The following is a 27,841-nucleotide window of genomic DNA, read 5'->3' as shown; positions in this document are numbered from 1 at the left end:
GGGTGAGGTGAGGTGGTGAGGAGGTCTACGAGGGGGGTGAGGTGAGGTGAGGTGGTGAGGAGGTCTACGGGGGGGGGGGGGTGAGGTGGTGAGGAGGTCTACGGGGGGGGGGGGGTGAGGTGAGGTGAGGTGGTGAGGAGGTCTACGAGGGGGGTGAGGTGGTGAGGAGGTCTACGAGGGGGGTGAGGTGAGGTGGTGAGGAGGTCTACGAGGGGGGGTGAGGTGAGGTGAGGTGGTGAGGAGGTCTACGAGGGGGGTGAGGTGAGGTGGTGAGGAGGTCTACGGGGGGGGGGGGTGAGGTGGTGAGGAGGTCTACGGGGGGGGGGGGGTGAGGTGAGGTGAGGTGGTGAGGAGGTCTACGAGTGGGGTGAGGTGAGGTGAAGGTGGGAAGCACGTGGCAGCGATGGCGCCAACAACATGGCGACGAAAACAACAACAACAACAACAGCAACAACAACCTCGACAGAGAAATCAACAGCGACGGGGTGTAACTCGACCGGCCCGATCCACGACCACGAGGCCCAAGCAACAGCCCCCCGCAACAACAGCAGCAGCAGCAGGCGAGGCTCTGCTGCCTCTCGAAAGTTGCATGTGTCCCGTGTGTCTGGACATCCTGGTGGAGCCCGTGACGATGCCGTGCGGACACTCGCTGTGCGCTCCCTGCTTCGCGCAGTGCGTCGAGAAGGCGGCCCTCTGCTGCCCGCTGTGCCGGGCCCGCGTCTCCAGCTGGGCCCGGCGGAGGGCCCGCGAGCCGGGCGGCCTCCTGGACGCGGAGCTGTGGAGCAGACTGCGGGCACAGCACCCAGAGCGGTGCCTCAAGAGGATGCGGGAACGTGGTGACGGTGGTGGTGGTGACGGTGGTGGTGACGGTGGTGGTGGTGATGGCGGAGGTGGTGATGATGATGGTACGGGGCATGCTGATTTGGTGTCATTGGTTTGGTCTGGTGGTGGTGATGGTGATGATGATGGTGGTGATGATGATGGTACGGAGCATGCTGATTTGGTGTCATTGGTTTGGTCTGGTGGTGGTGGTGGTGATGATGATGGTACAGGCATGCTGATTTGGTGTCATTGGTTTGGTCTGGTGGTGGTGATGGTGACGATGATGGTGGTGATGGTGATGATGATGGTACGGAGCATGCTGATTTGGAGTCATTGGTTTGGTCTGGTGGTGGTGATGGTGGTGATGATGGTGGTGGTGGTGGTGATGATGATGGTACGGGGCATGCTGATTTGGTGTCATTGGTTTGGTCTGGTGGTGGTGATGGTGATGATGATGGTGGTGATGATGATGGTACGGAGCATGCTGATTTGGTGTCATTGGTTTGGTCTGGTGGTGGTGGTGGTGATGATGATGGTACAGGCATGCTGATTTGGTGTCATTGGTTTGGTCTGGTGGTGGTGATGGTGGTGATGGTGATGATGATGGTACGGAGCATGCTGATTTGGAGTCATTGGTTTGGTCTGGTGGTGGTGATGGTGGTGATGATGGTGGTGGTGGTGGTGATGATGGTACGGAGCATGCTGATTTGGTGACATTGGTTTGGTCTGGTGGTGGTGATGGTGATGATGATGGTGGTGATGATGATGGTACGGAGCATGCTGATTTGGTGTCATTGGTTTGGTCTGGTGGTGGTGGTGGTGATGATGATGGTACAGGCATGCTGATTTGGTGTCATTGGTTTGGTCTGGTGGTGGTGATGGTGACGATGATGGTGGTGATGGTGATGATGATGGTACGGAGCATGCTGATTTGGAGTCATTGGTTTGGTCTGGTGGTGGTGATGGTGATGATGATGGTGGTGGTGGTGGTGATGATGATGGTACGGAGCATGCTGATTTGGTATCATTGGTTTGGTCTGGTGGTGGTGATGGTGATGATGATGGTACAGGCATGCTGATTTGGTGTCATTGGTTTGGTCTGGTGGTGGTGATGGTGATGATGATGGTACAGGCATGCTGATTTGGTGTCATTGGTTTGGTCTGGTGGTGGTGATGGTGATGATGATGGTACAGGCATGCTGATTTGGTGTCATTGGTTTGGTCTGGTGGTGGACGTGGTTATGGTGGTGGTGGTGGTGGTGACGGTGGTGGTGATGGCGGAGGTGATGATGATGGTACGGGGCATGCTGATTTGGTGTCATTGGTTTGGTCTGGTGGTGGTGGTGACTGGTACAGGCATCCTGATCTGGTGTCATTGATCTGATGGTGCCTGTGGTTGTTGTGGTGGTGGTGATGATGATGATACGGGGGGCATGCTGATCTGGTGTCATTGGTTTGGTCTGGTGGTGGACGTGGTTGTGGTGGTGATGATGATGATGGTACGGGCATCCTGATCTGGTGTCATTTGTTTGGTCTGGTGGTGGTGACGGCGGAGGTGGTGATGGTGATGATGATGGTACGGGGCATGCTGATTTGGTGTCATTGGTTTGGTCTGGTGGTGGATGTGGTTGTGGTTGTAGTGATGATGGTACGGGGCATGCTGATCTGGTGTCATTGATCTGATCAGGTGGTGACGGTGGTGGTGATGGCGGAGGAGGTGATGATGATGGTACGGGACACCCTCATCTGGCGTCATTGGTTTGGTCTGGTGGTGGACGTGGTTGTGGTGGTGGTGATGACGATGATGATGGTACAGGGCATGCTAATTTGGTATCATTGGTTTGGTCTGGTGGTGGACGTGGTGGTTGTGGTGATGATGGTACGGGGAATGCTAATTTGGTGTCATTGGTTTGGTTTGGTGGTGGCTGTGGTGGTGGTGATGATGATGTTACGGGGAATGCTTATTTGGTGTCATTGGTTTGGTCTGGTGGTGGTGGTGGTGACTGGTACAGGCATCCTGATCTGGTGTCATTGATCTGATGGTGCCTGTGGTTGTTGTGGTGGTGGTGGTGGTGGTGATGATGATGATACGGGGGGCATGCTGATCTGGTGTCATTGGTTTGGTCTGGTGGTGGACGTGGTTGTGGTGGTGATGATGATGATGGTACGGGCATCTTGATCTGGTGTCATTTGTTTGGTCTGGTGGTGGTGACGGCGGAGGTGGTGATGGTGATGATGATGGTACGGGGCATGCTGATTTGGTGTCATTGGTTTGGTCTGGTGGTGGATGTGGTTGTGGTTGTAGTGATGATGGTACGGGGCATGCTGATCTGGTGTCATTGATCTGATCAGGTGGTGACGGTGGTGGTGATGGCGGAGGAGGTGATGATGATGGTACGGGACACCCTCATCTGGCGTCATTGGTTTGGTCTGGTGGTGGACGTGGTTGTGGTGGTGGTGATGACGATGATGATGGTACAGGGCATGCTAATTTGGTGTCATTGGTTTGGTCTGGTGGTGGACGTGGTGGTTGTGGTGATGATGATGGTACGGGGAATGCTGATTTGGTGTCATTGGTTTGGTTTGGTGGTGGTGATGATGATGTTACGGGGAATGCTGATTTGGTGTCATTGGTTTGGTCTGGTGGTGGACGTGGTTGTGGTGGTGATGATGATGGTACGGGGCATCCTGATCTGGTGTCATTGATCTGATCTGGTGGTGGCTGTGGTTGTGGTGGTGGTGATGACGATGGTACAGGCATCCTGATCTGGTGTCATTGATCTGATCTGGTGGTGGCTGTGGTTGTGGTTGTGGTGATGACGATGATACGGGGCATGCTGATCTGGTGTCATTGGTTTGGTCTGGTGGTGGTGGTGGTGGTGGCGGTGGTGATGATGATGATTGTACATGCATCCAGATCTGGTGTCATTGATTTGATCTGATGGTGGACGTGGTGGTGGTGATGATGATGGTACGGGGCATCCTGATCTGGCGTCATTGATCTGATCTGGGGGTGGCTGTGGTTGTAGTGGTGATGACGATGGTACAGGCATCCTGATCTGGTGTCATTGATCTGATGTGGTGGACGTGGTTGTTGTGGTGATGACGATGGTTACGGGGCATCCTGATCTGGTGTCATTGATCTGAGCTGGTGGTGGACGTGGTTGTGGTGGTTACTGGCGGTGGTGGTGGTGGTGAAAATGCTAGGGGCCTCCTGATCTGGAGTCTTGATTTGATCTGATGATGGATGTGGTGATGAATGTGCTGTTACTGCTGCTGGTAGTGTTGGTGATAATGATGTTCTCCTGGTGTCCTTGATCTGATCTGGTGCTGGACGTGGTGGTGGTAGTAGTAGTGCTGGTGCTGTTACTGGGAATGGTGGTGATGATGGTACGGGGCATCTTGATCTTCTGGTGTTCTTGGTCTTTTTTGCTGGTGGATGTGGTGGTGGTATGGCAAGCGGTGGCTCAGTGATTAGCGCGTTGCGCTACGAACACAGCAACCTGAGTTCTAAACTATAACCGACGTTTTATTTTATCAAGTAAGGCCCACTGAGCTATGTAGCTCTTTTTACTGGTAGGAACGAAGTGGACCAGCCTACAATAGATTATATCGTCCGTCCGTGTAGCAACATCGCCCCCTACTGCAAACACTTGGCAGGACCCTACTGCAAACACTTGGCATGACCCTACAAAAACCTTTAGACTCAGTGACGCTTTCCTGGCTAAACAAGTGTAACATTCCCTTATAATTCCCTCAGATAGCTTTTAATTAAAACATTTAAATTAACGAGGCTTTCCTGGCCAAACAAGTGTAACATTCCCTTATAATTCCCTGAGATAGCTTTTAATTACAACTTTTAAATTCCAATTTTACTCACAGCGCCCTAAAGCCTACAGCTAGGCCTAAAGCCTCGAACTACGCCTATCACTCTCCCTTCGTATCGTACCCCCGCGTGTGTGCAAGGGAGTTAATGTTTAACAATGTTACATTCCCTGATGCTTTTAAGTAGAAACATTTAAATTTAAAGCTTTTACATAAATAATAAAAACATTTAATCTTAAAATTAACTCACGGCGGTCTAAAGCCTACAGCTAGGCCTAAAGCCTAGAACTAGGCCTCAACCTCTCCCTTCGTATCGTACCCCCACGTGTGTGAAAGGGAGTTAATGTTTTACAATGTTACATTCCCTGATGTTTTTAAATAGAAACATTTACATTTTAAGCTTTTACATATATAATTAAAACATTTAAATTACAAATTAACTCACAGCGGCCTAACGCCTACAGCTAGGCCTAAAGCTTAGAATTAGGCCTCACACTCTCCCTTCGTATCATCCGATTCGGTGTAGCAACATCGCCCCCTACTGCAAACACTTGGCAGGACCCTACAAAAACCTTTAGACTCAGTGGGGCTTTCCTGGCTAAACAAGTGTAATAATACATTATGTTTATATTCTTTGGTTATTCGTTCCTACCAGCCCACCCCGCAGGGACCTGTTCAGAAGCGACTTGGCTCGCTAACAGCACTTGCCCCCCGTAGCCTGTTAAGGTTATATGGGGGATCTTTGTCTTTTGGAGATTATAATGGTATGGGGCCTCCTGATCTCCTGGTGTCTTGATCTGATGTTGTGGTTGTAGTGGTGATGGTTGGTGGTGGTGGTGATGATATTACAGGTGGTCTGATCTTTTGGTGTCTGAATCTGATCTGGTGCTGGTGGTTGTTGTTGAGATGATGGCCGCGGTGGTGATTGTGGACATGATGCTACGGGGCCTGGTGTCTTGATCTGGCGGTGGGAGAATTGATGGCAGCGGTGGAGATGATGGCGGTGATGGTGAGGGTGGTGGAGATGACGATGGTGGTGGAGATGACGATGGTGGTGGAGATGATGACGGTGGTGGAGATGGTGGCGGTGGTGGAGATGGTGGCGGTGGTGGAGATGGTGGCGGTGGTGGAGATGACGATGGTGGTGGAGATGACTGGTGGTGAAGATAGTGGTGACGGTGGTGATGGTAGTGGTTGTGGTGATGGTAGTGGTGGTGGTTGTGGTGGTGGTTGTGGTGGTGATGGTGGTGGTAGTGGTAGTGGTGGTGGTAGTGGTGGTAGTGGTGGTGGTGGTAGTGGTGGTGATGGTAGTGGTGGTGATGGTAGTGGTAGTGGTGATGGTAGTGGTAGTGGTGATGGTGGTAGTGGTAGTAGTGGTGGTGATTGTGGTGGTGGTAGTAGTGGTGATGGTGGAGGTCGTGGTGATGGTGGTAGTGGTGGTAGTGGTAGTGGTGATTGTGGTGGTGGTAGTAGTGGTGATGGTGGTGGTAGTGGAGGTCGTGGTGATGGTGGTAGTGGTGGTAGTGGTGGTGGTAGTGGAGGTATTGGTGATGGTGGTGGTGGTGATGTTGGTGTCTCCACGTTGCCCCAGGGCCCCTGTTTCAAGCTCCCGTGCTCGTCAGCCGACCCGGGGAGGTGCGCCGCGAGTACCAAGAGCAGTACGAGAAGGTGCGGAGACGTGAGCTCACACGCACTCCTACCACACGTACCACACACACTCCTACCACACGTACCACACGCACGTACCACACACACGTACCACACACTCGTACCACACACTCGTACCACACACACGTACCACACACTCGTACCACACACTCGTACCACACACTCCTACCACACGTACCACACGCACGTACCATACACACGTACCACACACTCCTACCACACGTACCACACGCACGTACCATACACACGTACCACACACTCCTACCACACGTACCACACGCACGTACCACACACTCATACCACACACACTCGTACCACACACACGTACCACACACTCGTACCACACACACGTACCACGCACTCGTACCACACACACGTACCACACACTCGTACCACACACTCGTACCACACACTCGTACCACACACTCGTACCACACACACGTACCACACACTCGTACCACACACACGTACCACACACTCGTACCACACACACGTACCACACACTCGTACCACACACCCGTACCACACACTCGTACCACACACACGTACCACACACTCATACCACACACACTCCTATCACACGTACCACACACACGTACCACACACACACGCGTACCACACGCACGTACCACACACACTCCTACCACACGTACCACACACACGTACCATACACACGTACCACACACACTCCTGCCACACACACGTACAACACACACAAGTACCACTCGTACCACACACACACCTACCACACACACGTACCACACACATGTACCACACACACTCCTACCACACGCACGTACCACACACACGTACCACACACATGTACCACACACACGCACCACACACACTCCTACCACACACTCGTACCACACACTCGTACCACACATACGCACCACACACACAAGTACCACACACGTACCACACACACTCCTGCCACACACACGTACCACACACATGTACCGCACACATGTACCACACACACACGTACCACACACACGCACCACACACACAAGTACCACACACACGTACCACACACACGTACCACACACACGTACCACACACGCACCACACACACGTACCACACACACGTACCACACACACTCCTGCCACACACACGTACCACACACATGTACCGCACACATGTACCACACACTCGTACCACACGCTTGTACCACACACACGTACCACACACTCAAGTACCACACACGTACCACACACTCCTACCACACGCACCACACACACGTACCACACACTCGTACCACACACACGCACCACACACACAAGTACCACACACACGCACCACACACTCCTACCACACGTACCACACATACGTACCACACACACGTACCACACACACGTACCACACACACAAGTACCACACACGTACCACACACTCCTACCACACGCACCACACACACGTACCACACACTCGTACCACACACACGTACCACACACTCGTACCACACACACGTACCACATGTACCGCACACACACGTACCACACACTCGTACCACACACTCGTACCACACACACGTACCACACACACGTACCACACACTCATACCACATGTACCGCACACACACGTACCACACACTCGTACCACACACTCGTACCACACACACGTACCACACACACGTACCATACACACGTACCACACACACACACGTACCACACAGACTCGTACCACACACACACGTACCATACACACATACCATACACACGTACCACACACTCCTACCACACGTACCGCACACACTCCTGCCACACACACGTACCACACACACGTACCACACACACGTACCACACACGTACCACATACTCCTACCACACGTACCACACACACGTACCACACACTCGTACCACACACTCGTACCACACACACGTACCACACACTCGTACCACACACACACGTACCATACACACGTACCACACACTCCTACCACACGTACCGCACACACTCGTACCACACACACTCGTACCACACACACACGTACCATACACACGTACCATACACATGTACCACACACTCGTACCACACACTCGTACCACACACTCGTACCACACACACTCGTACCACACACACACGTACCATACACACGTACCATACACATGTACCACACACTCCTACCACACGTACCGCACACACTCCTGCCACACACACGTACCACACACACGTACCACACACACGTACCACACACGTACTACACACACGTACCACTCATACAGCACACACGTACCACACACACTCCTGCCACAGTACTACACACACACTCCTACCACACGTACCACACACACTCTTACCACACGTACCACACACACGTAGCACACACACACACTCCTACCACACGTGTACCGCACACACGTACCACACACGTACCACACACTCCTACCACACGTACTACACACACACTCCTACCACACGTACCACACACGTACCACTCGTACCACACACTCGTGTCACACACGTACCACACACACGTACCACACACACGTACCACGTACACCACACACACGTACCACACACACACTCGTACTACATGTACCACACACTCGTACTACATGTACCACGCACTCGTACCACACGTACTACTCGTAACAACACACACAAGTACCACTCATACCACACACAAACACATACCACACGTACCACACACACGTACCACGTGCACTACACACACATACCACACACACACACCCTCGTACCACACACACACACCCTCGTACCACACACACACGTACTACACGTAACACACACACACGTACCACGTGCACTACACACACACACACACGTACCACACGCACACACCTACCATGTGCACCACACACACCACACACACTTGTACCACACACACGTACCAAACACACACGTACCACACACGTAACACACACACACACGTACCATACACACACGTATCACGCACACACACACACACTCGTACCACACACACACACTCCTGTACCACACACCCACATTTCTACCTCGCATACCACACACACGTCCAATGCAATTCCCTCAATATTATAGGGCATCAATGCGGACTTTTAAAGCGTGTTTTAACGACGACAGAAAGATGGACAATAACTCGATCGGGAATACAAAGAATCTTAACAAGATTTGGAATGTAATGAATATGCCTTCTTGTGCAAAGTAATACTTTTCACAAAGTAACACTTTGCACAAAGTAAGACTTATAATATTATTGGATAATATTATTAAGTAACCAAGTACAGTGGTACTCCGGAGATTGAGCTTAATTCGTTCCGGAAGGCCGTTCGAACACCGATTTGTTCGAACACCGAATTAATCTTCCCCATAAGAATTCATGTAAATGACATGAATTGGTTCCAGACAAAAGAAATCTCTCATTATAAAGCATTTTTACACGAAGTTTGCAGTAATTACATGCTAAGAATCATACAAAAAAAACAAGAAACTTGTGTATGGATGAACACCAAAAAAAACACTAAAATAAAGGAAATTACTGAAAAGTTAAGGGACGATGGTTTGCGGGTCTGCACTGGGTGAGAGCTACGTGTTAACTGAGCCTCTCATACGGTAAAAACCTTTGGGCAAGCGTCATGCACGCTGGCCATACGCGTCTCAGGCGTACAGGTTATTTCAAGTTGCGATTGGCCGTTCGACCTCCGAATTTCGTTTGGTTTCCGGGGCAAAAAATGTTCGGAAATATCGTTCGAACGCCGATTTGTTCGAGTTCTGGTGCGTTCGATCTCCGAGGTTCTACCGTACAAACGACTCTTCAAAACCCATATTCTTAGGTTTTTTCGGTAAAGTCACGTAGGTAAAAAATTCAAATTAATAAAAGTAAAATTAAAATAAAATAAAATCACGACGTTTCGGAGGCAACACAAGCTTCCGTCTTCAGGTGGAACAGTCACAGCACGATAGCTGTATCAAGTGAGAGAAATTCCGAGAAAAAACCGTATTTGTATATATACTGGTTGAGGGTGGGAGGAGGCAAGGTGGGCCCTGAATATTATTTTTGTGAGGTTCGGTTCGGCTGAAGCACGCTGTTAGGAATGAGCCTTTGTTGTGTAAACCCCACGGCGACATGAACAGCACACGTCTGCACAGCGCCCCCCCCCGCGCGTCAACGATTACAGAACACCGCCTACAACCGATTTCGATTGAAAGCTTTCGTGACTGCAGGGATTCATCTTCTTGGTTCTTTCGGTGAAGTCACGTAACTTTACCGAAAGAACCAAGAAGATACAACCGATTCTTAAAAAAACTCTCCAGACTCAACCGACGCGCCCCGCCTGTGTGTTGGCGATCACAGGGCACGGTGGCAATGAAACGCGTACAGAATGAGTAATATTTAAACATTCTTTTTTTAAAACACGCTTTAATGAATGTACCGTACTGGTAATGGCAGAACTCCACGACTCCAGGAAGTGGCCCCGAAGCTTGCCACAACGTAAGGGGCCGTAGTGATTTACAGCCAACGTCAGTTGAGCGTGGACAATTAGACCCAAGCCGAAACATAACACGTAAAAAAGATTGCTTACGAATTTTTATTTTTTATTTTTAATGATAGAATGTAGTATTGTCATCAGTATGACATAAGTATACTAAGTTTGCAGTCGATATCACATTGGGAAGTGAGTTAAAATTGCGTTACAAGATTTGAGGATACGACAACAACAACAGACAGAGTGAGTTAAATGAAAGCGTGTAAAAAGATAGTTTAAAATTATTTTCACTTTTGTATGATAGAATACAGTATTGTCATCAGTATGACACAAGTATACAAAGTTTGCAGTCGATACCACATTGGGAAGTGAGTTAAAATTGCGTTACAAGATTTGAGGATACGACAACAACAACAACAGACAGAGTGAGTTAATAGAAAGCGTGTAAAACGATCATGTGGCTACCAACCCCCCCACCCCCCCTCCCCCCACCCCCCACCCCCCCACCCCCCTCCGCCTGCCTCCCGGCTGCAGCTGCAAGCGGAGCGGCTGGCCCAGGATGAGGAGGAGCGGCGTCTGTCGGAGCGCCTCATTGCCCAGCTGATGGAGGATGAGCAGCAGCAGGAGCTGGCGGCCCGTGCGCAGCAGGAGGCCATGGACAGCGAGTTGGCTCGCAGGCTCAGCCTCGCCAAGGTGAGACGCACACACGCCGTCACACGCACGCACGCACGCATGCGTGTCGTACGCGGGTGTCGCTGATACGTACATGACACGCACGCACGCGGTCACACGCACGCACGCTCGCATGCGTGTCGTACGCGGGTGTCGCTGATACGTACATGACACGCACGCACGCACGCGGTCACACGCACGCACACACGCAGGCATGCGTGTCGTACGCGGGTGTCGCTGATACGTACATGACACGCATGCACGCACGCGGTCACACGCACACACGCACGCATGCGTGTCGTACGCGGGTGTCGCTGATACGTACATGACACGCACGCACGCACGCGGTCACACGCACACACGCAGGCATGCGTGTCGTACGCGGGTGTCGCTGATACGTACATGACACGCATGCACGCACGCGGTCGCACGCACGCAGGCATGCGTGTCGTACGCGGGTGTCACTGATACGTACATGACACGCATGCACGCACGCGGTCACACGCACACACGCACGCATGCGTGTCGTACGCGGGTGTCGCTGATACGTACATGACACGCATGCACGCACGCGGTCACACGCACGCACGCAGGCATGCGTGTCGTACGCGGGTGTCACTGATACGTACATGACACGCATGCACGCACGCGGTCGCACGCACGCTCGCATGCGTGTCGTACGCGGGTGTCGCTGATACGTACATGACACGCACGCACGCACGCACGCGGTCACACGCACACACGCAGGCATGCTTGTCGTACGCGGGTGTCGCTGATACGTACATGACACGCATGCACGCACGCGGTCACACGCACACACGCACGCATGCGTGTCGTACGCGGGTGTCGCTGATACGTACATGACACGCATGCACGCACGCGGTCATACGCATGCACGCATGCATGCGTGTCGTACGCGGGTGTCGCTGATACGTACATGACACGCACGCACGCACGCGGTCACACGCACGCACGCAGGCATGCGTGTCGTACGCGGGTGTCGCTGATACGTACATGACACGCACGCACGCACGCACGCGGTCACACGCATGCACGCAGGCATGCGTGTCGTACGCGGGTGTCGCTGATACGTACATGACACGCATGCACGCACGCGGGTCGCACGCACGCTCGCATGCGTGTCGTACGCGGGTGTCGCTGATACGTACATGACACGCACGCACGCGGTCACACGCACACACGCAGGCATGCTTGTCGTACGCGGGTGTCGCTGATACGTACATGACACGCATGCACGCACGCGGTCACACGCACACACGCACGCATGCGTGTCGTACGCGGGTGTCGCTGATACGTACATGACACGCATGCACGCACGCGGTCATACGCATGCACGCATGCATGCGTGTCGTACGCGGGTGTCGCTGATACGTACATGACACGCACGCACGCGGTCACACGCATGCACGCACGCACGCGTGTCGCACGCGTGCGTCGCTGATACGTACATATCACACACGCGGGAATCACCGGCACACGCGCACGCACGTGTAACACATTCCACATTACTGTGACAGGGCTCCGTCCATCCGTGCGTATTGACTGCCGGCCCCCCCCCACTACCCCTGCCCCCTGTGAAGGAGGAAAAGCCGGTGCAGATGTCATCGTGGTCCTTGATGAATCAGAGGTCGCGTTCGAAGACTCTGAGTCCACGCACCCCGGTCCAGGAATCCACATCCGTCTCCAAGGGCATAGAGAGGTCAGTGGCTGACGATGATGACGACGACGATGACGACGATGTTGCCATTGCTGTGGTGATAATGGAAATGGCAACATTATCATCATCATCATATTGGCAGTGATAAAAACATGATCTTGGCAATGGCGTCATCACATCATCGTCATGGTATTGACATGTCAATGACGTTATCATAGTCTCAATGACGTCATCATTGACATCAATGTCATAATACCGTGAGATTGTTGACATCACGATGATCTCTTAAAATCACCTGGCCACAAATGACGGCTTTAACGAAGTGGGCTTATCACGGGGAACTTTATTGCGGCCAAATACTCTAAACACACGTTGATTCTGAATGTGTAAGGGAAAAACTGGAGGACCCGGAGAAAAATCCACGCGAACGCGTGGAGAGAGAGAGAAAGAGACACGCAGACTCCTATACAGCAGCAGGAGTCAGGGTCGTGATTGAACCCACGACCTCCTCCATACCAGGCGAGGGAGTTAACATCTCGCCATTGCGGCGCCCCTCATAATGATAGAGAGAGGCTGACTCGGAGAGAGAGAGGACGACTTAGGGAGATCTAGACAGAGAGGAGAGAGGGGACGACTGAGAGCGATGTCACATCTCCTAGCCACTGCGGCACCCAATGACATCGTCGTCACCGTCTCCCCCACCCCCGTCGTCGCTCTGTCTCCCGCAGGTTCCTCTCTCCCGTCCGGACACTACCAACGTCTCCATCGCCGCCCGTGCACCACCGCAGAACCGGACTGTCGCTGCAGCCAGGCACCAGCGCGGCCACCAGCACCACCACCACCTCCGCCAGCAGCAGCGGGGGGAGGTGGGAGGACGACACTCGCCACCACCACCACCAGCAGCTTCACCAGCTCCCCCACGGTAGCGCTCGCAGCAGCGACGACAGCAGGGAGGGCAGTACTCGGCAGCAGCAGCAGCAGAACCTCCTGTGCACCAGCAGCAGCAACAGCAGGAGCAGCAGCAGCGAGGGCAGCGCTCGGCAACGGCGGCCACAGCAGCAGCAGCAGGAACTTTTGTGTAGCAACAGCAGCAACAACAACAACAGCAGCATCAGCAGCAACAGCAGAGAGTGCCGGACACAGCAGCCACAGCTCCTCCCGCACCGCAGCAACAGCAGCAACAGCAGCAACAGCAACAGCAGCAACAGCAGCAGGGACGGCGGCGCGAGCAGCGGGGGCGACAGCATCACGCAGGAGCTGAACCACTTCAAGCCCATCGTGAGCTGCCCCCGCACGCCGCCCAAGCAGCTCCCGGACGGGCGCGTCCTCTCCCCCGCCCTCGTCAAGGCGACGCCCATCAAGCCCACCACCGCCACCGTAACCGCCTCGTCGTCCACCTCCTCCTCGTCGTCCTCGCTGCGAGCGGAGGTGCCGGTGGTGGAGCTGGTCGCGAGCGCGGGGCGGGCAAAGGGGCGCAGGCCGTGCCGGGCGCTGGCGGAGGGAGCCTGGAGGTCGTCGCGCCGAGGGCGGCGAGCGGACGACGGTGACGGAGGTGGTGGAGGAGGAGGTGGAGGAGGTGGAGGAGGTGGAGGAGGTGGAGGAGGTGGAGGAGGTGGAGGAGGTGGAGGAGGTGGAGGAGGAGGTGGAGGTGACGGTTGTTACGAGGAGCAGGTCCTGTGGTCCAGGTGGCGTCGCATTGCGGAGGAGCGGGAGGCGGTTGCCCGCGGCGATGACGGTGCCGACAACGGTCACCACGGCGACAACAACCACGATAACACCGGCGAAGATGCAGATGCTGTCTATGTCATTGACGATGGCGGCGTTGCCGTCGCGGATGTTGAAGACTTGGAGCTGGAGCTGCCGCCCTCGCTGTTCCGCTGGCCCATGGCGCCGAGCGGATCCTCCGCGACTAAAAGCGACGGTGGCGGAGGAAGAGGCGAGCGGGGAGCGCCGGGAATCCGCGCGACGACGCGCGACGCCTCTGGAGCCAAGCGGCACCTCCCCTCCTCCTCGCCGCCGCCGCCGTCGTCGGCAAGAAAGACAAACGGTGGCGGCGGTCGCCCGCCGGACGACGACGACTCGGAAGACAACGTCTTTCTGACCAAGCGGGTGCCGGCGGGAAAGCGGCCTCGCCAATTGGTCTCCCCGGTGCCCGCCGCCACCTTCACGCGGCGGCCGCGGCTCCCGGCTCGCCCCCCTCGGCCCGGCAGGAGGAGTTGGCGGCGGCGGTGCGGCGAACGTTGATGACTACGACGCCGACACCGCCGCCGCCGTCGCCTTAGTGAGGCGGCAGGACGAGGAGGAGGAGGAGCGGCTGGCGCTCCAGGAGGACCGGGACCGCTGCCTCGCTCGGCGCCTCCAGCGGCAGCTCAACTCGGAGGCCAAAGCGGTCGACCGCAGCGCCGGCTCGGCCTCCGCGTACGACTTACGGCGCCAACGCTCCTGCCACCTCGCGGCAACGGGGGCGGCGGCGGCGGCTTCCGGCGGCGGACGGAGTCGGAGGTCGACCGGCGGGTCGAGGAGACGTCGGCCCAAGGAGGCCGCCGGAGACGCGCGGGGAGCGAAGGGCAGCCCGGCAGGAAGAGGGCCGTATCGGCAGCGGCGGCGTCGGATGGGAAGGGCGGCGGAGGTCAAGGAAAGGTCGGGGCGAGGTCGAGGGGGAGGGCAAGCGTCGGGGGGACCGCATGTTGCAGGTGAAGATCAACAGGATTTTCCAGAGGTGCCTGCCCGAGTCGAACGCGTCCTGCTGATGAGGGGTTGGCCGTGGAGGTTTCTTTCTGTCGATTTGGCCGTTTTTTTTTTGTTGTCGATATGTCGGTTTCAGAACGATGTGTGATCTGTCGTGTCGATTGGCAATTTTGTCGCCGGATGTTGGAATCCGTCTGTGGATTTGGAATGAGGCCGTCGATATTGAATCTGCGCGTCGATTTGGAAACGATCAGTAGATTTCGAATCGGAAGTGTCGAATTGGAATCGGAGCGTCGATTTGGAACCGATCTGTCCGTCGCTTGACCGAGTCGGAAATGGATTCGTCCGCTGCTCGGAACGGATGGATTGCGATGCGTGGGGGAGGAATGGACCGCTTGAGGCTTCCAGCGAAGGACATGCCGAGGAGAGGGGGAGGGGAGGCAGAGTGATTTGTGAAACTGAAGAAGTTAGGACGGTGCGTCTGCGACAGACGGTCCAGCACGAGGTGGCAGGAAAAAGCCCTGGGTCGGTGTGGCTGGCAAGTGCGGACGGGAACGCCGACCGAATCGGACGGTGAATGTAGCAAAACGTGGCGGTGGACGGAATCATTCACCGTGCACACACAAGCAAGACAAAGATCCCCCGTGTAGCCTTAACAGACTGTTGGGGCAAGTGCCGTCAGCAAGGAGCAGCAGGCCGGCACTGTGGCACACGAGGGGGCGGGGCGTACAGAACCACGCCCGACCGCCTTTGTCTCCCCAGTGGCGATGCTCACACATCCCACCGTACTCATTTGAGGCTGAGTCGACCGAGGGGAGGACCACGACCGGTTCAGATATAATCACCGTCGGTGGCCGTGAGCGGGAATTGAAAACTTGGGTCGGTGGGTTCGTATCGCAGCGCGCAAAACCGCTGCGCCACCACTCCCCCGCACCCCCACTCTTGCGTACACACGCAATGAACATTCTTAGGGCGGGGAATTTATTTCAAATTTTTTCCCCCTTTCTTTCCTCTCTCTCTCTCGCCGCCCACATCGGCTGTCCCAGCGGAATTTACGGTCCGTGAAACGATTGCCCTGAGATCTACGGCGGAATCCTTTAGCCGCTGCTTGGCACAGCGAGATCGTGGCGCGTTGACAGGTTTCTTTCCCAAGAAAATCCCCGCACACAGTGAGCAGCTTTGCCGCTGTCCGTAGCGTAGATCGGGAAGCTTTATTTTCGGAGGAAATCTTTACCGCAGAGGAGGGCGACGTCACCCTTTGGCCCGCCGTGCGACTGGCAAATGAATGTAGTATTCGCTTATCGCTGCCTGCCCCGTTCATCTCCGTCGTCATCAACGATCGTCATCTTCATCGTCGCGGCCACTGCCTAGTTGTAAAGCGGAGGGGGGGGGGGTGTCCGCCAAAAGTACCACCGACCGATTGACTCCCCCACAAAAGTGGTGCTCGTTTTTATCGTCCCCGGAGAGAGGTGATGATGGCCCGAGTCTGCTTCGCCCCCACCCCCCCGCGGCGTCGAAGGTGCCGTGGAAGTCGCTGGGACGCGATCAACAACAGCGGCGTGCGTCTTCAGAACGAGCTAGGGGGACCCACAGCTCCGACACCTGATTCTTACTCGTCAATTATTATTTTTATTCACAAGCCAAGGATGGGGCGGTGGGCAGGCAAAGTGTTTCTTAACGATCCGGGGAATGCGGTTATTGCACCCACCAAGCAGAGTGGCCACTGTCAGCCTGGCTTTGCCACTAAAGGGTGAAAAGAGCTTTAATAAGGTTTTTATTACTTAGTTGAATTTAGGTTTTGTCGTTTCACAGATTACGTTGTAACGGTCATTCGCGTGAGAGATCCTCGCTGTGTCTCGTGTTTTGCTGTTGGGGTCCTTGCCTACATTGGAAAGTTTGGGCCAATTTGTGAAATTATTATGATGTGTTTGTTTTTCTTTCTCAAATGCAAGTGTTTGGCTTCACGTGGGAGGGAACCCACCACGATAGGAGGGTGGGTGGGTGGGGGGCGGGGGCCACACACGGCAATATGGACCGGGTGCGTTAACCCTTGAACCCCGTAGAGTGGCAGCAGTTGCAGCGCTGTTTGGGGACCGTCGAACGGCCCTGCCAACTGGGGACGACGCCGTTGATTTTGGGGCGGCTGGGCCCTCGAAGTGAGCCAGTGAGGGCGAAACTTCGGTGCGAACTCGCGTCGCTGTTCACGACTTCAGCGTGGCCCTGCACTGGCCGAGGGGGGGTCGCCCTAAATGTTCGGAGGCACTAAACCCAACTTGGGTGGCGACTTTTTCTTGTTTTCTTCCTTTCCATTGCACAACCGAGCCGTGCCGGAGCCAGCCTGGCACGGCTCGGTGATAATTCACTGGTCAACACAATTTTTCTGGAATAAGGTATTCCAACGGTTTTTTAGGTAATTTTTTAGGGTGCCGATTCCAAATCTGGCATCAGTTTTTGTCTATCACATCAGGTTTTTGAGATATCAAATATTGCATTTTCAATAAAAACTGCAGAAGAAAAATATAAAATGTGGATATCTACGTAAAATGATATTATAAACATACTATCCTAAAAATACAGCACCATATATTACACTAAAGCAGTCACTGACTCGCAACAACTTGCAAACATAAGTGACAGAGTTAATTTCGGGTAAAATCAATGAAAATGGGGTTTGCCGATAGCATAAAAATGAGATGTGATAGAGCAAATCTGAGATCAGATTTGGAATCGGCACCCTGAAATTAGTCTAGAACAGCTGCAAAAGTCCAGGCCAGAATTTTTGTTGTTGTTGTTGTTGACCAGTGTTATTTTTTCCACTGCTGAGCCCCGCCCCTGACGACGCGGGTGGTGTGACGCGGGGAGACACCACGTGGTTGCCACGTGCTCGCCTGCGTCGTTAGCCCCGGCCCCCTGGCCCTGCTTGGCCCCCCAAGCCAGATTCAGATGTCCTCTGAGGCAGAGGTCGCAACCGGGTACCCGATACCCGTACCCTACCCGATACCCGGCTACCCGTACCCGGCCGGGTACGGGTACCCGTTTGCGACCCTGGTGCGGCCGGGTACGGGTAGAACGTGAGTCACTGGTGAGTAACTGTTTGTCACTCATTTCCCAACGTCTTGTCTCTTCTCACAATTCAAGTTCCTAGAATTAACCCCAACCGCGCCTGCAACATGGCTTCATCCCAGAGGTCGCAATCAGGTATCCGTTACCCGTACCCTACCCGGCCGGGTACGGGTAGGGTACGGGTATCGGATACCCGTTTGCGACCCTGGTGCGGCCGGGTACGGGTAAAGAATCAAAACTCGTTTGCGACCTCTGCTCTGAGGCCAGTAGCACATCGGCATTTCGACCTGGCTCGGTTCTTCAAATAGTCCCAATGGACAAATAAAAACAACAACACGACCCGTGTACCCCATGCCGTGCTGGCAGAGCGTCGGTTCGGCTCACATTGTGACGGTCATGAAGTTGGCAGTCCGTGCAATCTCGGTATTGGTCGTCTCCCAGCAGCCCATGTGGTCTCTGGTTTATTTGAAAACTCTGTGACCCACCAACCCTTGTGGGTCCAGACTCCCTTTACCAATGTTACCAGGAAGTCTGTGATGCTAATAAAGGATCTTGTTACTTAAGCATCGACTGATTTTCATTGTCGCTTGAAAGTGAATTACATGCAGTCACTCGCCTCTCAAGCTACTCCCCTCCACGCACTCTCCTACCTCTCCCCTCTCATCTCACTCTACTCCCCTCCACGCACTCTCCCACCTCTCCCCTCTCATCTCACTCTACTCCCCTCCACGCACTCTCCTACCTCTCCCCTCTCATCTCGCTCCACTCCCCTCCACGCACTCTCCCGCCTCTCCCCTCTCATCTCACTCTACTCCCCTCCACGCACTCTCCTACCTCTCCCCTCTCATCTCACACCACTCCCCTCCACGCACTCTCCTACCTCTCCCCTCTCATCTCGCTCCACTCCCCTCCACGCACTCTCCCGCCTCTCCCCTCTCATCTCACTCTACTCCCCTCCACGCACTCTCCTACCTCTCATCTCACTCTACTCCCCTCCACGCACTCTCCCACCTCTCCCCTCTCATCTCACTCTACTCCCCTCCACGCACTCTCCTACCTCTCCCCTCTCATCTCACTCTACTCCACTCCACGCACTCTCCTACCTCTCCCCTCTCATCTCACTCTACTCCCCTCCACGCACTCTCCCACCTCTCCCCTCTCATCTCACTCTACTCCCTTCCACGCACTCTCCTACCTCTCCCCTCTTATCTCACTCTACTCCCCTCCACGCACTCTCCTACCTCTCCCCTCTCATCTCACTCTACTCCCCTCCACGCATTCTCCCACCTCTCCCCTCTCATCTCACTCCACTCCCCTCCACGCACTCTCCTACCTCTCCCCTCTCATCTCACTCCACTCTCCCCACGCACTCTCCCACTTCTCCCCTCTCATCTCACTCCACTCCCCTCCACGCACTCTCCTACCTCTCCCCTCTCATCTCACTCCACTCTCCCCACGCACTCTCCCACCTCTCCCTCTCATCTCACTCCACTCCCCTCCACCCACTCTCCTACCTCTCCCCTCTCATCTCACTCTACTCCCCTCCACGCACTCTCCCACCTCTCCCCTCTCATCTCACTCCACTCCCCTCCACCCACTCTCCTACCTCTCCCATCTCATCTCACTCTACTCCCTCCACGCACTCTCCTACCTCTCCCCTCTCACTCACTCCACTCCCCTCCACCCACTCTCCTACCTCTCCCCTCTCATCTCACTCTACTTCCCCTCCACGCACTCTCCCACCTCTCCCCTCTCATCTCACTCCACTCCCCTCCACCCACTCTCCTACCTCTCCATCTCATCTCACTCTACTCCCCTCCACGCACTCTCCTACCTCTCCCCTCTCATCTCACTCCACTCCCCTCCACGCACTCTCCCACCTCTCCCCTCTCATCTCACTCCCCTCCACGCACTCCCCTGCCTCTCCCCTCTCATCTTACTCCACTTCCCTCCACGCACTCTCCCACCTCTCCCCTCTCATCTCACTCTACTCCTCTCCACGCACTCTCCTACCTCTCCCCTCTCACCCCCCGTCCCCTCCCCCGCCCCCCCGTATCCGCAGCGCGCGTCGTCAGATTGCGTGGGAGACGCAAAGTCAAACTCGTCGAAACTAAAGTTTTATTCGGATCTGCATCGCCTCGTAGAAAGCGGGGACCACATCGTTCTCTGCCCCAGCGGCGGAGGGAGTCGGGTTCATCATCCCGCAGTCGCCGTGGCTGCGTTGAACGATTAATCGATTTCAAATCGACATCGCAATTTGAAACAAAGCGATTAGCAAAACGCAAAAGCTGCGATTTTTTTGCGATTTGACAGGTCCTATTACTTATCGGAATTGTTTATTTATTTATTATTATAACTTTACTTATTTAACTTAACAATTGTTCTATGTGTGATTGCTTCATTTCAATTATTATTTTCAAAATAATTAATATCTTTTAAGTTCTCATGCATTAGAATATATAGAGCAGTTCATATGTTGATGGTATGTGGTAATGCTCCATCGCATGTTTTAAATCTATTACACAGTGAATATTGAACCGAAGCTTGACTTACATTTTTTTAATCGCAACTCAAATCGCAACCGCAATATCTTGTCAGAAGAATCGAAATTCGACGTTTTACCAAAATCGTTCAGCCCCAGTTGAGTTGTGAGTGGGGTGAGTGAGTGGGTGAGTGGGTGGGTGGGTGGGGTGAGTGGGTGGGTGGGTGAGTGAGTGAGTGGGTGAGTGAGTGAGTGGGTGAGTGGGTGAGTGAGTGAGTGGGTGGGTGAGTGAGTGAGTGAGTGACTGAGTGACTGAGTGAGTGACTGAGTGAGTGAGTGGCTGACTGAGTGAGTGAGTGGCTGACTGAGTGAGTGAGTGAGTGGCTGAGTGAGTGAGTGACAGAGTGACTGAGTGAGTGACTGACAGTGACTGAGTGACTTACTGACTGAGTGACTGACTGAGTGACTGAGTGGGTGACTGAGTGACTGTGTGATTGACTGAGTGAGTGACTGTGATTGACTGAGTGAGTGACTGACTGAGTGGGTGACTGAGTGACTGAGTGAGTGACTGACTGAGTGACTAGGTGACCGAGGCGTTGCTGTTGGCGGTCTATCCGGGCCAAGGCCGTAGCCGTGGAGTCACATTGGGGGGGGGCAAATCTCCCAGGGGTCCTGGGGGTCCCAACCCAGAAAAAATATCTACATTTGAAAACTCATTTCCTGGCCAAAATATGAAAAAAAAATGCACTAACACATGGGATGGACTTTTTATTTATGTTTTACAATAATGTCTAATAACGTATTGTATTACATTGCTCTGTTTTAACTTTTTATTGATCATTGTTTTTTTACCCTTCCATCTGGCAATAAAACTGACACCTTTTTTTACAAGGAGTCATGTTTGCATAGACTACAATACCTGCAGTCATAATGCAAACACAAAACACAACTCTGATAATGTATGTGCACTGTCCTTGAAGTTGATTGGTCCACACCCGAGACAGCTTTCCTTAGAGTCTAGTCTCACATGGTGTTGGACCAGATGACATCAAAAGGCGCACAACTCAAAGACAATGCACCATCAGAGTATGAGAGCTCGGGTAAGCATTTACACCATTGGAACTTCAGGGACAGTGCACATGATCAGAGTTATGTTTTTTGTTTGCATTACGACTGCAGGTATTGTGGTCTATGCAAACATGACTCCTTGTAAAAAAGGTGTCAGTTTTGTTGCCAGATGGAAGGGTGAAAAAACAATTATCATATTTTTTACTCCAATGGTGTAAATGCTTACCATTTCTTGTTTCATTGTAAGTAATGGCAGAGATTAGGGATTCATAAAGTACAACCATAACCACAATCATATAAACAGAAATCTACACATTGATTTATATGAAGGCAAGTCCAGATATTGTGGCCAAGGTTTAGCAAATTGTTTTTATTTACATCGCATAGCAATAACATTTTTCTTTATAGCAATATATTGGGGGGGACATTTTGAGCATATTTGAATATTGGGGGGAGAGGTGTTATAATTAGGACAGAGGTCGCAAACGGGTTTGATTCCTTACCCGTACCTGGCCGCACCAGGGTCGCAAACGGGTACCCGTACCCGGCCGTACCCGTACCCTACACCCGTACCCGGCCGGGTATCGGGTACCTGATTGCGACCTCTGGGATGAAGCCACGTTGCAGGCGCGGGTGGGTTGATTCTAGGAACTTGAATTGTGAGAAGAGACAAGACGTTGGGAAATGAGTGACAAACGGTGACTCACCAGTGACTCACGGCCTACCCGGCCGCACCAGGGTCGAAAACGGGTACCCGTACCCGGCCGGGTACGGGTAGCCGGGTATCGGGTAGGGTACGGGTATCGGGTACCCGATTGCGACCTCTGAATTAGGGTCTTGATGCACGACCCGGTCGACGCAGCAGCAGCTCTTCCCATCGGGGGCCTGTTTGGCAACCTCCGTTCGCGTGCCACCAGAAACTTTCCCCCGCGGTGTTGCTACTTGGGTCGGTCGCAGGGGGAGCCGAGGCCGGATCGTGGAATCCGATCATTTGTCATTTCCGAGCCAGCGGCATGCCACACGTCACGGGAGTGAAACATTCGCAAACATAATCGATGATTTGCAACGTCCGTAATGATTGTGTCAATCAGCTGCCCGATCATTCATGGACCCCTAAGACAAAGATCCCCCGTATAGCCTTAGCAGGCTGTTGGGGCAAGTGCTGTTAGCGAGCAGCACCTATGAAGGCCGGAACAGCACACGAGGGTGGCCAGCACCACCCCCGGCCGCCTTTGTCTCCCCAGTGGCAATGTTCACACGTCACACCAGGTACTCATTTGAGGCTGAGTCGATCTAGGGGAGGCACAAGAACGGTTCAGGTAATCGTCACTTGGTGTTGGCCGTGAGCGGGAATCGAACTCGGATGGCCGAGTTCGTAGCGCAGTGTAGCGCTAACCACTCCACCACCGCTCCCCCCACCACACACACACATTCCGTATATAATGTAACATTTATAATATATAATAACAAGCATCATTTGGTGTATATATATATCTCAATAAACACATTTGCGTAAACATGTTTTATGTACATAATAATTTCTTTATACATAATACTCCGATCAAAGTGCTGTATTCATTTAATGCTTACACAAGGTAAAGGTTCAGCCCTGCAGGTGCCAGCTCACGCCACCGCTTGCAGAAGCCGCCGGCTAGGCGGCTGAGCATGGCAAGAGCTGTCAGTACCCACACTTCACCCCACCACCACCACCACCAATACCGCATGTGACGAACCTGCCCACACACACTGCAGCGTGGTGAGCCCATTTGTGTGGTGGTGGTCGTGGTGGTTGTCGTGGTGTTGGTTTTTGTGGTGGTCGTGTGTGTTGGTGGTGGTAGTGTTGGAGGACTTGGTGGTGGTCGTGGTGGTACTGATTGTGTTGGTGGTGGTCGTGGTGGTGGTAGTGGTTTTGGTGGTCGTGGTGGTTGTGGTGGTTGTGGTGGTGGTTGTCGTCGTGGTGGTTGTGGTGGTCGTGGTGGTGGTTGTAGTCGTGGTGGTGGTGGTATTGGTGGTCTTGGTGGTGGTGGTAGTGTTTGTGGTCTTGGTTGTTGGTGGTGCTGGTCGTGGTTTGGTGGTGGTCGTGGTGGTCGTGGTTGTAGTGGTTGTGGTGCTCGTGGTGGCCGTGGTGTTGGTGGTGGCGGTTGTGGTGGGTGTCTACTGGACATCCGTGAAACTGCTGAACATCTGTGAAACAAACATCTCCACTATAAATAAACATTCCGATTCAGGTGGTGGTGGGGGGGGGGGGAGTGGGTTGGGGTTCCCAGAAACCTGCCCCCAAATTGAACTCCAGGACGACGAGGGAGAGGGCCTTTGCACTGTTCGGCCGCACCACCCGTTATTTATTTATTTATTTGCCCCCCCCCCAAAAAATCCATTTCCATTTTCCGCCATCGGCGTCCAATAGGGGGCGCTCACAGCTAGCAGAGCACGGCCCCGTGGAAGCGGATATACAGAACTACCACCGAGACCTCGGTCTGTCTCCCAGTGACGCTCTGGTACAGACAGAACGGCCCGCGGAAGTGGACATCACAGAGTTACCACCGAGATCTCCGTCTGTCTCCCAGTGACGCTCTGGTACAGGCAAAACGGCCCGCGGAAGTGGATATCACAGAGTTACCACCGAGATCTCCGTCTGTCTCCCAGTGACGCTCTGGTACAGGCAGAACGGCCCCGCGGAAGTGGATATCACAGAGTTACCACCGAGATCTCCGTCTGTCTCCCAGTGACGCTCTGGTACAGGCAAAACGGCCCGCAGAAGTGGATATCACAGAGTTACCACCGAGATCTCCGTCTGTCTCCAGTGACGCTCTGGTACAGGCAGAACGGCCCCGCGGAAGTGGATCTCACAGAGTTACCACCGAGATCTCCGTCTGTCTCCCAGTGACGCTCTGGTACAGGCAGAACGCCCCGCGAAAGTGGATCTCACAGAGTTACCACCGGGATCTCCGTCTGTCTCCCAGTAACGCTCTGGTACAGGCAGAACGGCCCCGCGAAAGTGGATATCACAGAGTTACCACCGAGATCTCCGTCTTCTTTAATTGTCGGCCTGATCCACACGCGGTGGCTCGCGAAAACGAATGTCGCAGAGTTACGACTGAGGATCCCGTCCTCTTGAAGTAGTCAGCTCTGGTCCACACGCGCACACACGCACATACACGCGCACGCACGCACGCACGCGCACACACACGCACACGCACGCGCACACACACACGCACACGCGCACACACACGCGCACACGCGCGCACACACACGCGCACACGCACGCACACGCACACACGCACACACACCAGCACGCAAACACACCAGCACACACGCGCACACCCACGCACGCACACACACACGCACACACACACACGCACACACACGCACGCACACACACACGCACGCACACACACACACGCACACACACACACGCACGCACACGCACACACACGCACGCACACGCACGCACACACACACGCACGCACACACACACACGCACATACACGCGCACGCACGCACGCACGCGCACACACACGCACACGCACGCGCACACACACACGCACACGCGCACACACACGCGCACACGCGCACACACACGCGCACACGCGCGCACACACACGCGCACACGCACGCACACGCACACACGCACACACACCAGCACGCAAACACACCAGCACGCATGCGCACACCCACGCACGCACACACACACGCACACACACACACGCACACACACGCACGCACACACACACGCACGCACACACACACACGCACACACACACACACACACGCACGCACACGCACACACACGCACGCACACGCACGCACACACACACGCACGCACATACACGCGCACGCCACGCACGCGCACACACCACGCACACGCACGCGCACACACACACGCACACGCGCACACACACGCGCACACGCGCACACACACGCGCACACGCGCGCACACACACGCGCACCAGCACGCCACACGCACACACGAACACACACCAGCACGCAAACACACCAGCACGCATGCGCACACCCACGCACGCACAGCACACGCACGCACACACACACACACGCAACACACACGCCGCACACGCACGCACACACACACCAGCACGCACACACACACCAGCACGCACACGCACACACGCACACACGCGCCACACACACACACGCTCACGCCAGTAGGGGGCAGCACTTGCCCTGCCACGAGGAATTGTCATCGCTCGTTGCGTGCCGCTCAAACCGAAACTTGAATTTGTCAACAACGAAAAGTTCGCAGCATCAGCGGGAATTTCGCGAATTTGCGTGCAAAAATGAAACTCGATGAGCTCAGGGTGTTTTAGGGAAGTCATTGGTGACCAGGCTGAAACCAGAAAGTGCGTAGAGGGGAGGAGATTGAGATGAGAGGGGAGAGGTAGGAGAGTGCGTGGAGGGAGTGGAGTGAGATGAGAGGGGAGAGGTAGGAGAGTGCGTGGAGGGGAGTGGAGTGAGATGAGAGGGGAGAGGCGGGAGAATGCATGGAGGGGAGTGGAGTGAGATGAGAGGGGAGAGGTAGGAGAGTGCGTGGAGTGAGATGAGAGGTAGGAGAGTGCGTAGAGTAGAGTGAGATGAGAGTGAGAGTTCAGAGTCCATGAAGGTCGTGATCGTGAATTTGCCCCGGGGCTTTGCTTTCGGGTGACCCCCCCCCCCCCCCCACGGTGTGGGGAGGGAGTGGAGGCAGCAGCAGCAGCAGCAGGAGCAGCAGCAGGAGGAGGATGGATCGAGGCCTCATCCCGGTCGCCACGCCGAGGTGCCCGCGTTGGCCTGGGCCAGCGAGCAGTATTCAGAGCCGGCGGCGAGCGGCCCGGACACGTGACCACCGTGACCGCCACCGCCGCCGCCGCCACGACGACCACGGAGGCCAGCGGACGGAGGAGAGGTGTGTGGTGGGAGCCGTGGCGATGGAGGGGATGAGCGGGTTGTCGGGCGGCCTCCGATGATTGGCACTCGGAGATGATCTCCACGCTGGGAAAGATCTCCTCCGGCACGCGGCACGTGGGGGCCTGGCACGAGAGGCAGGAACGTGCGCTCGGAATCGCGTCGTGGTGGCCGTGAGATGTTGACTACCTCGCCCGGCGCGCAGGAGGTCGTTCAAGTTCAAGTTCATTTATTAGGTATAGCCCTGATAATTGGTTTTTTACCCTTCTATCTGGCAACAAAACGGACACCTTTGTTGCCAGATAGAAGGGTAAAAAAAACAATTATCATATTTTTACTGGCAAATGAGGTTCCCATAGGTATATCCCTGTGAGCCATTCGGCTCTTGAATCGGGTGCAACCGCAACAAACAAAAAACATGAACAAAAAAAACATTTTAAAAGTGAATATGTGACTAAGTGCAAACAGAAAATCCAAGAAAAGACAGCAAAATATTGCAGAAAAAAACACCGTGGGTTCGATCACAGCCATGAGGCCTGCTGTGT

General features: G+C 54.4%; 1 protein-coding gene across 1 annotated transcript; it reads left to right on the top strand.

The window, feature by feature from the left end:
• The first annotated feature begins 319 nt into the window (after positions 1 to 319).
• LOC133357231 (E3 ubiquitin-protein ligase RNF169-like) lies at positions 320 to 17,944 on the top strand. Its single transcript, XM_061575060.1, has 10 exons — positions 320 to 905; positions 2,510 to 2,551; positions 3,175 to 3,216; positions 6,239 to 6,315; positions 11,281 to 11,439; positions 13,020 to 13,138; positions 13,825 to 14,639; positions 14,940 to 15,143; positions 15,307 to 15,736; positions 17,848 to 17,944. Exons 1-10 carry the CDS (start codon positions 404 to 406, stop codon positions 17,942 to 17,944), a joined length of 2,487 nt encoding a protein of 828 aa, XP_061431044.1. The 5' UTR covers positions 320 to 403.
• The last annotated feature ends 9,897 nt before the right edge of the window (positions 17,945 to 27,841 follow it).

This window comes from Lethenteron reissneri, chromosome 57 (genome assembly GCF_015708825.2).
Source record: "Lethenteron reissneri isolate LAM-NWPU_2019-01 chromosome 57, ASM1570882v1, whole genome shotgun sequence".
Taxonomy (NCBI): Eukaryota; Metazoa; Chordata; class Hyperoartia; order Petromyzontiformes; family Petromyzontidae; genus Lethenteron; species Lethenteron reissneri.
Note: the sequence above shows the minus strand (reverse complement) of the source record. Positions and strands in the feature narration are given on the sequence as shown.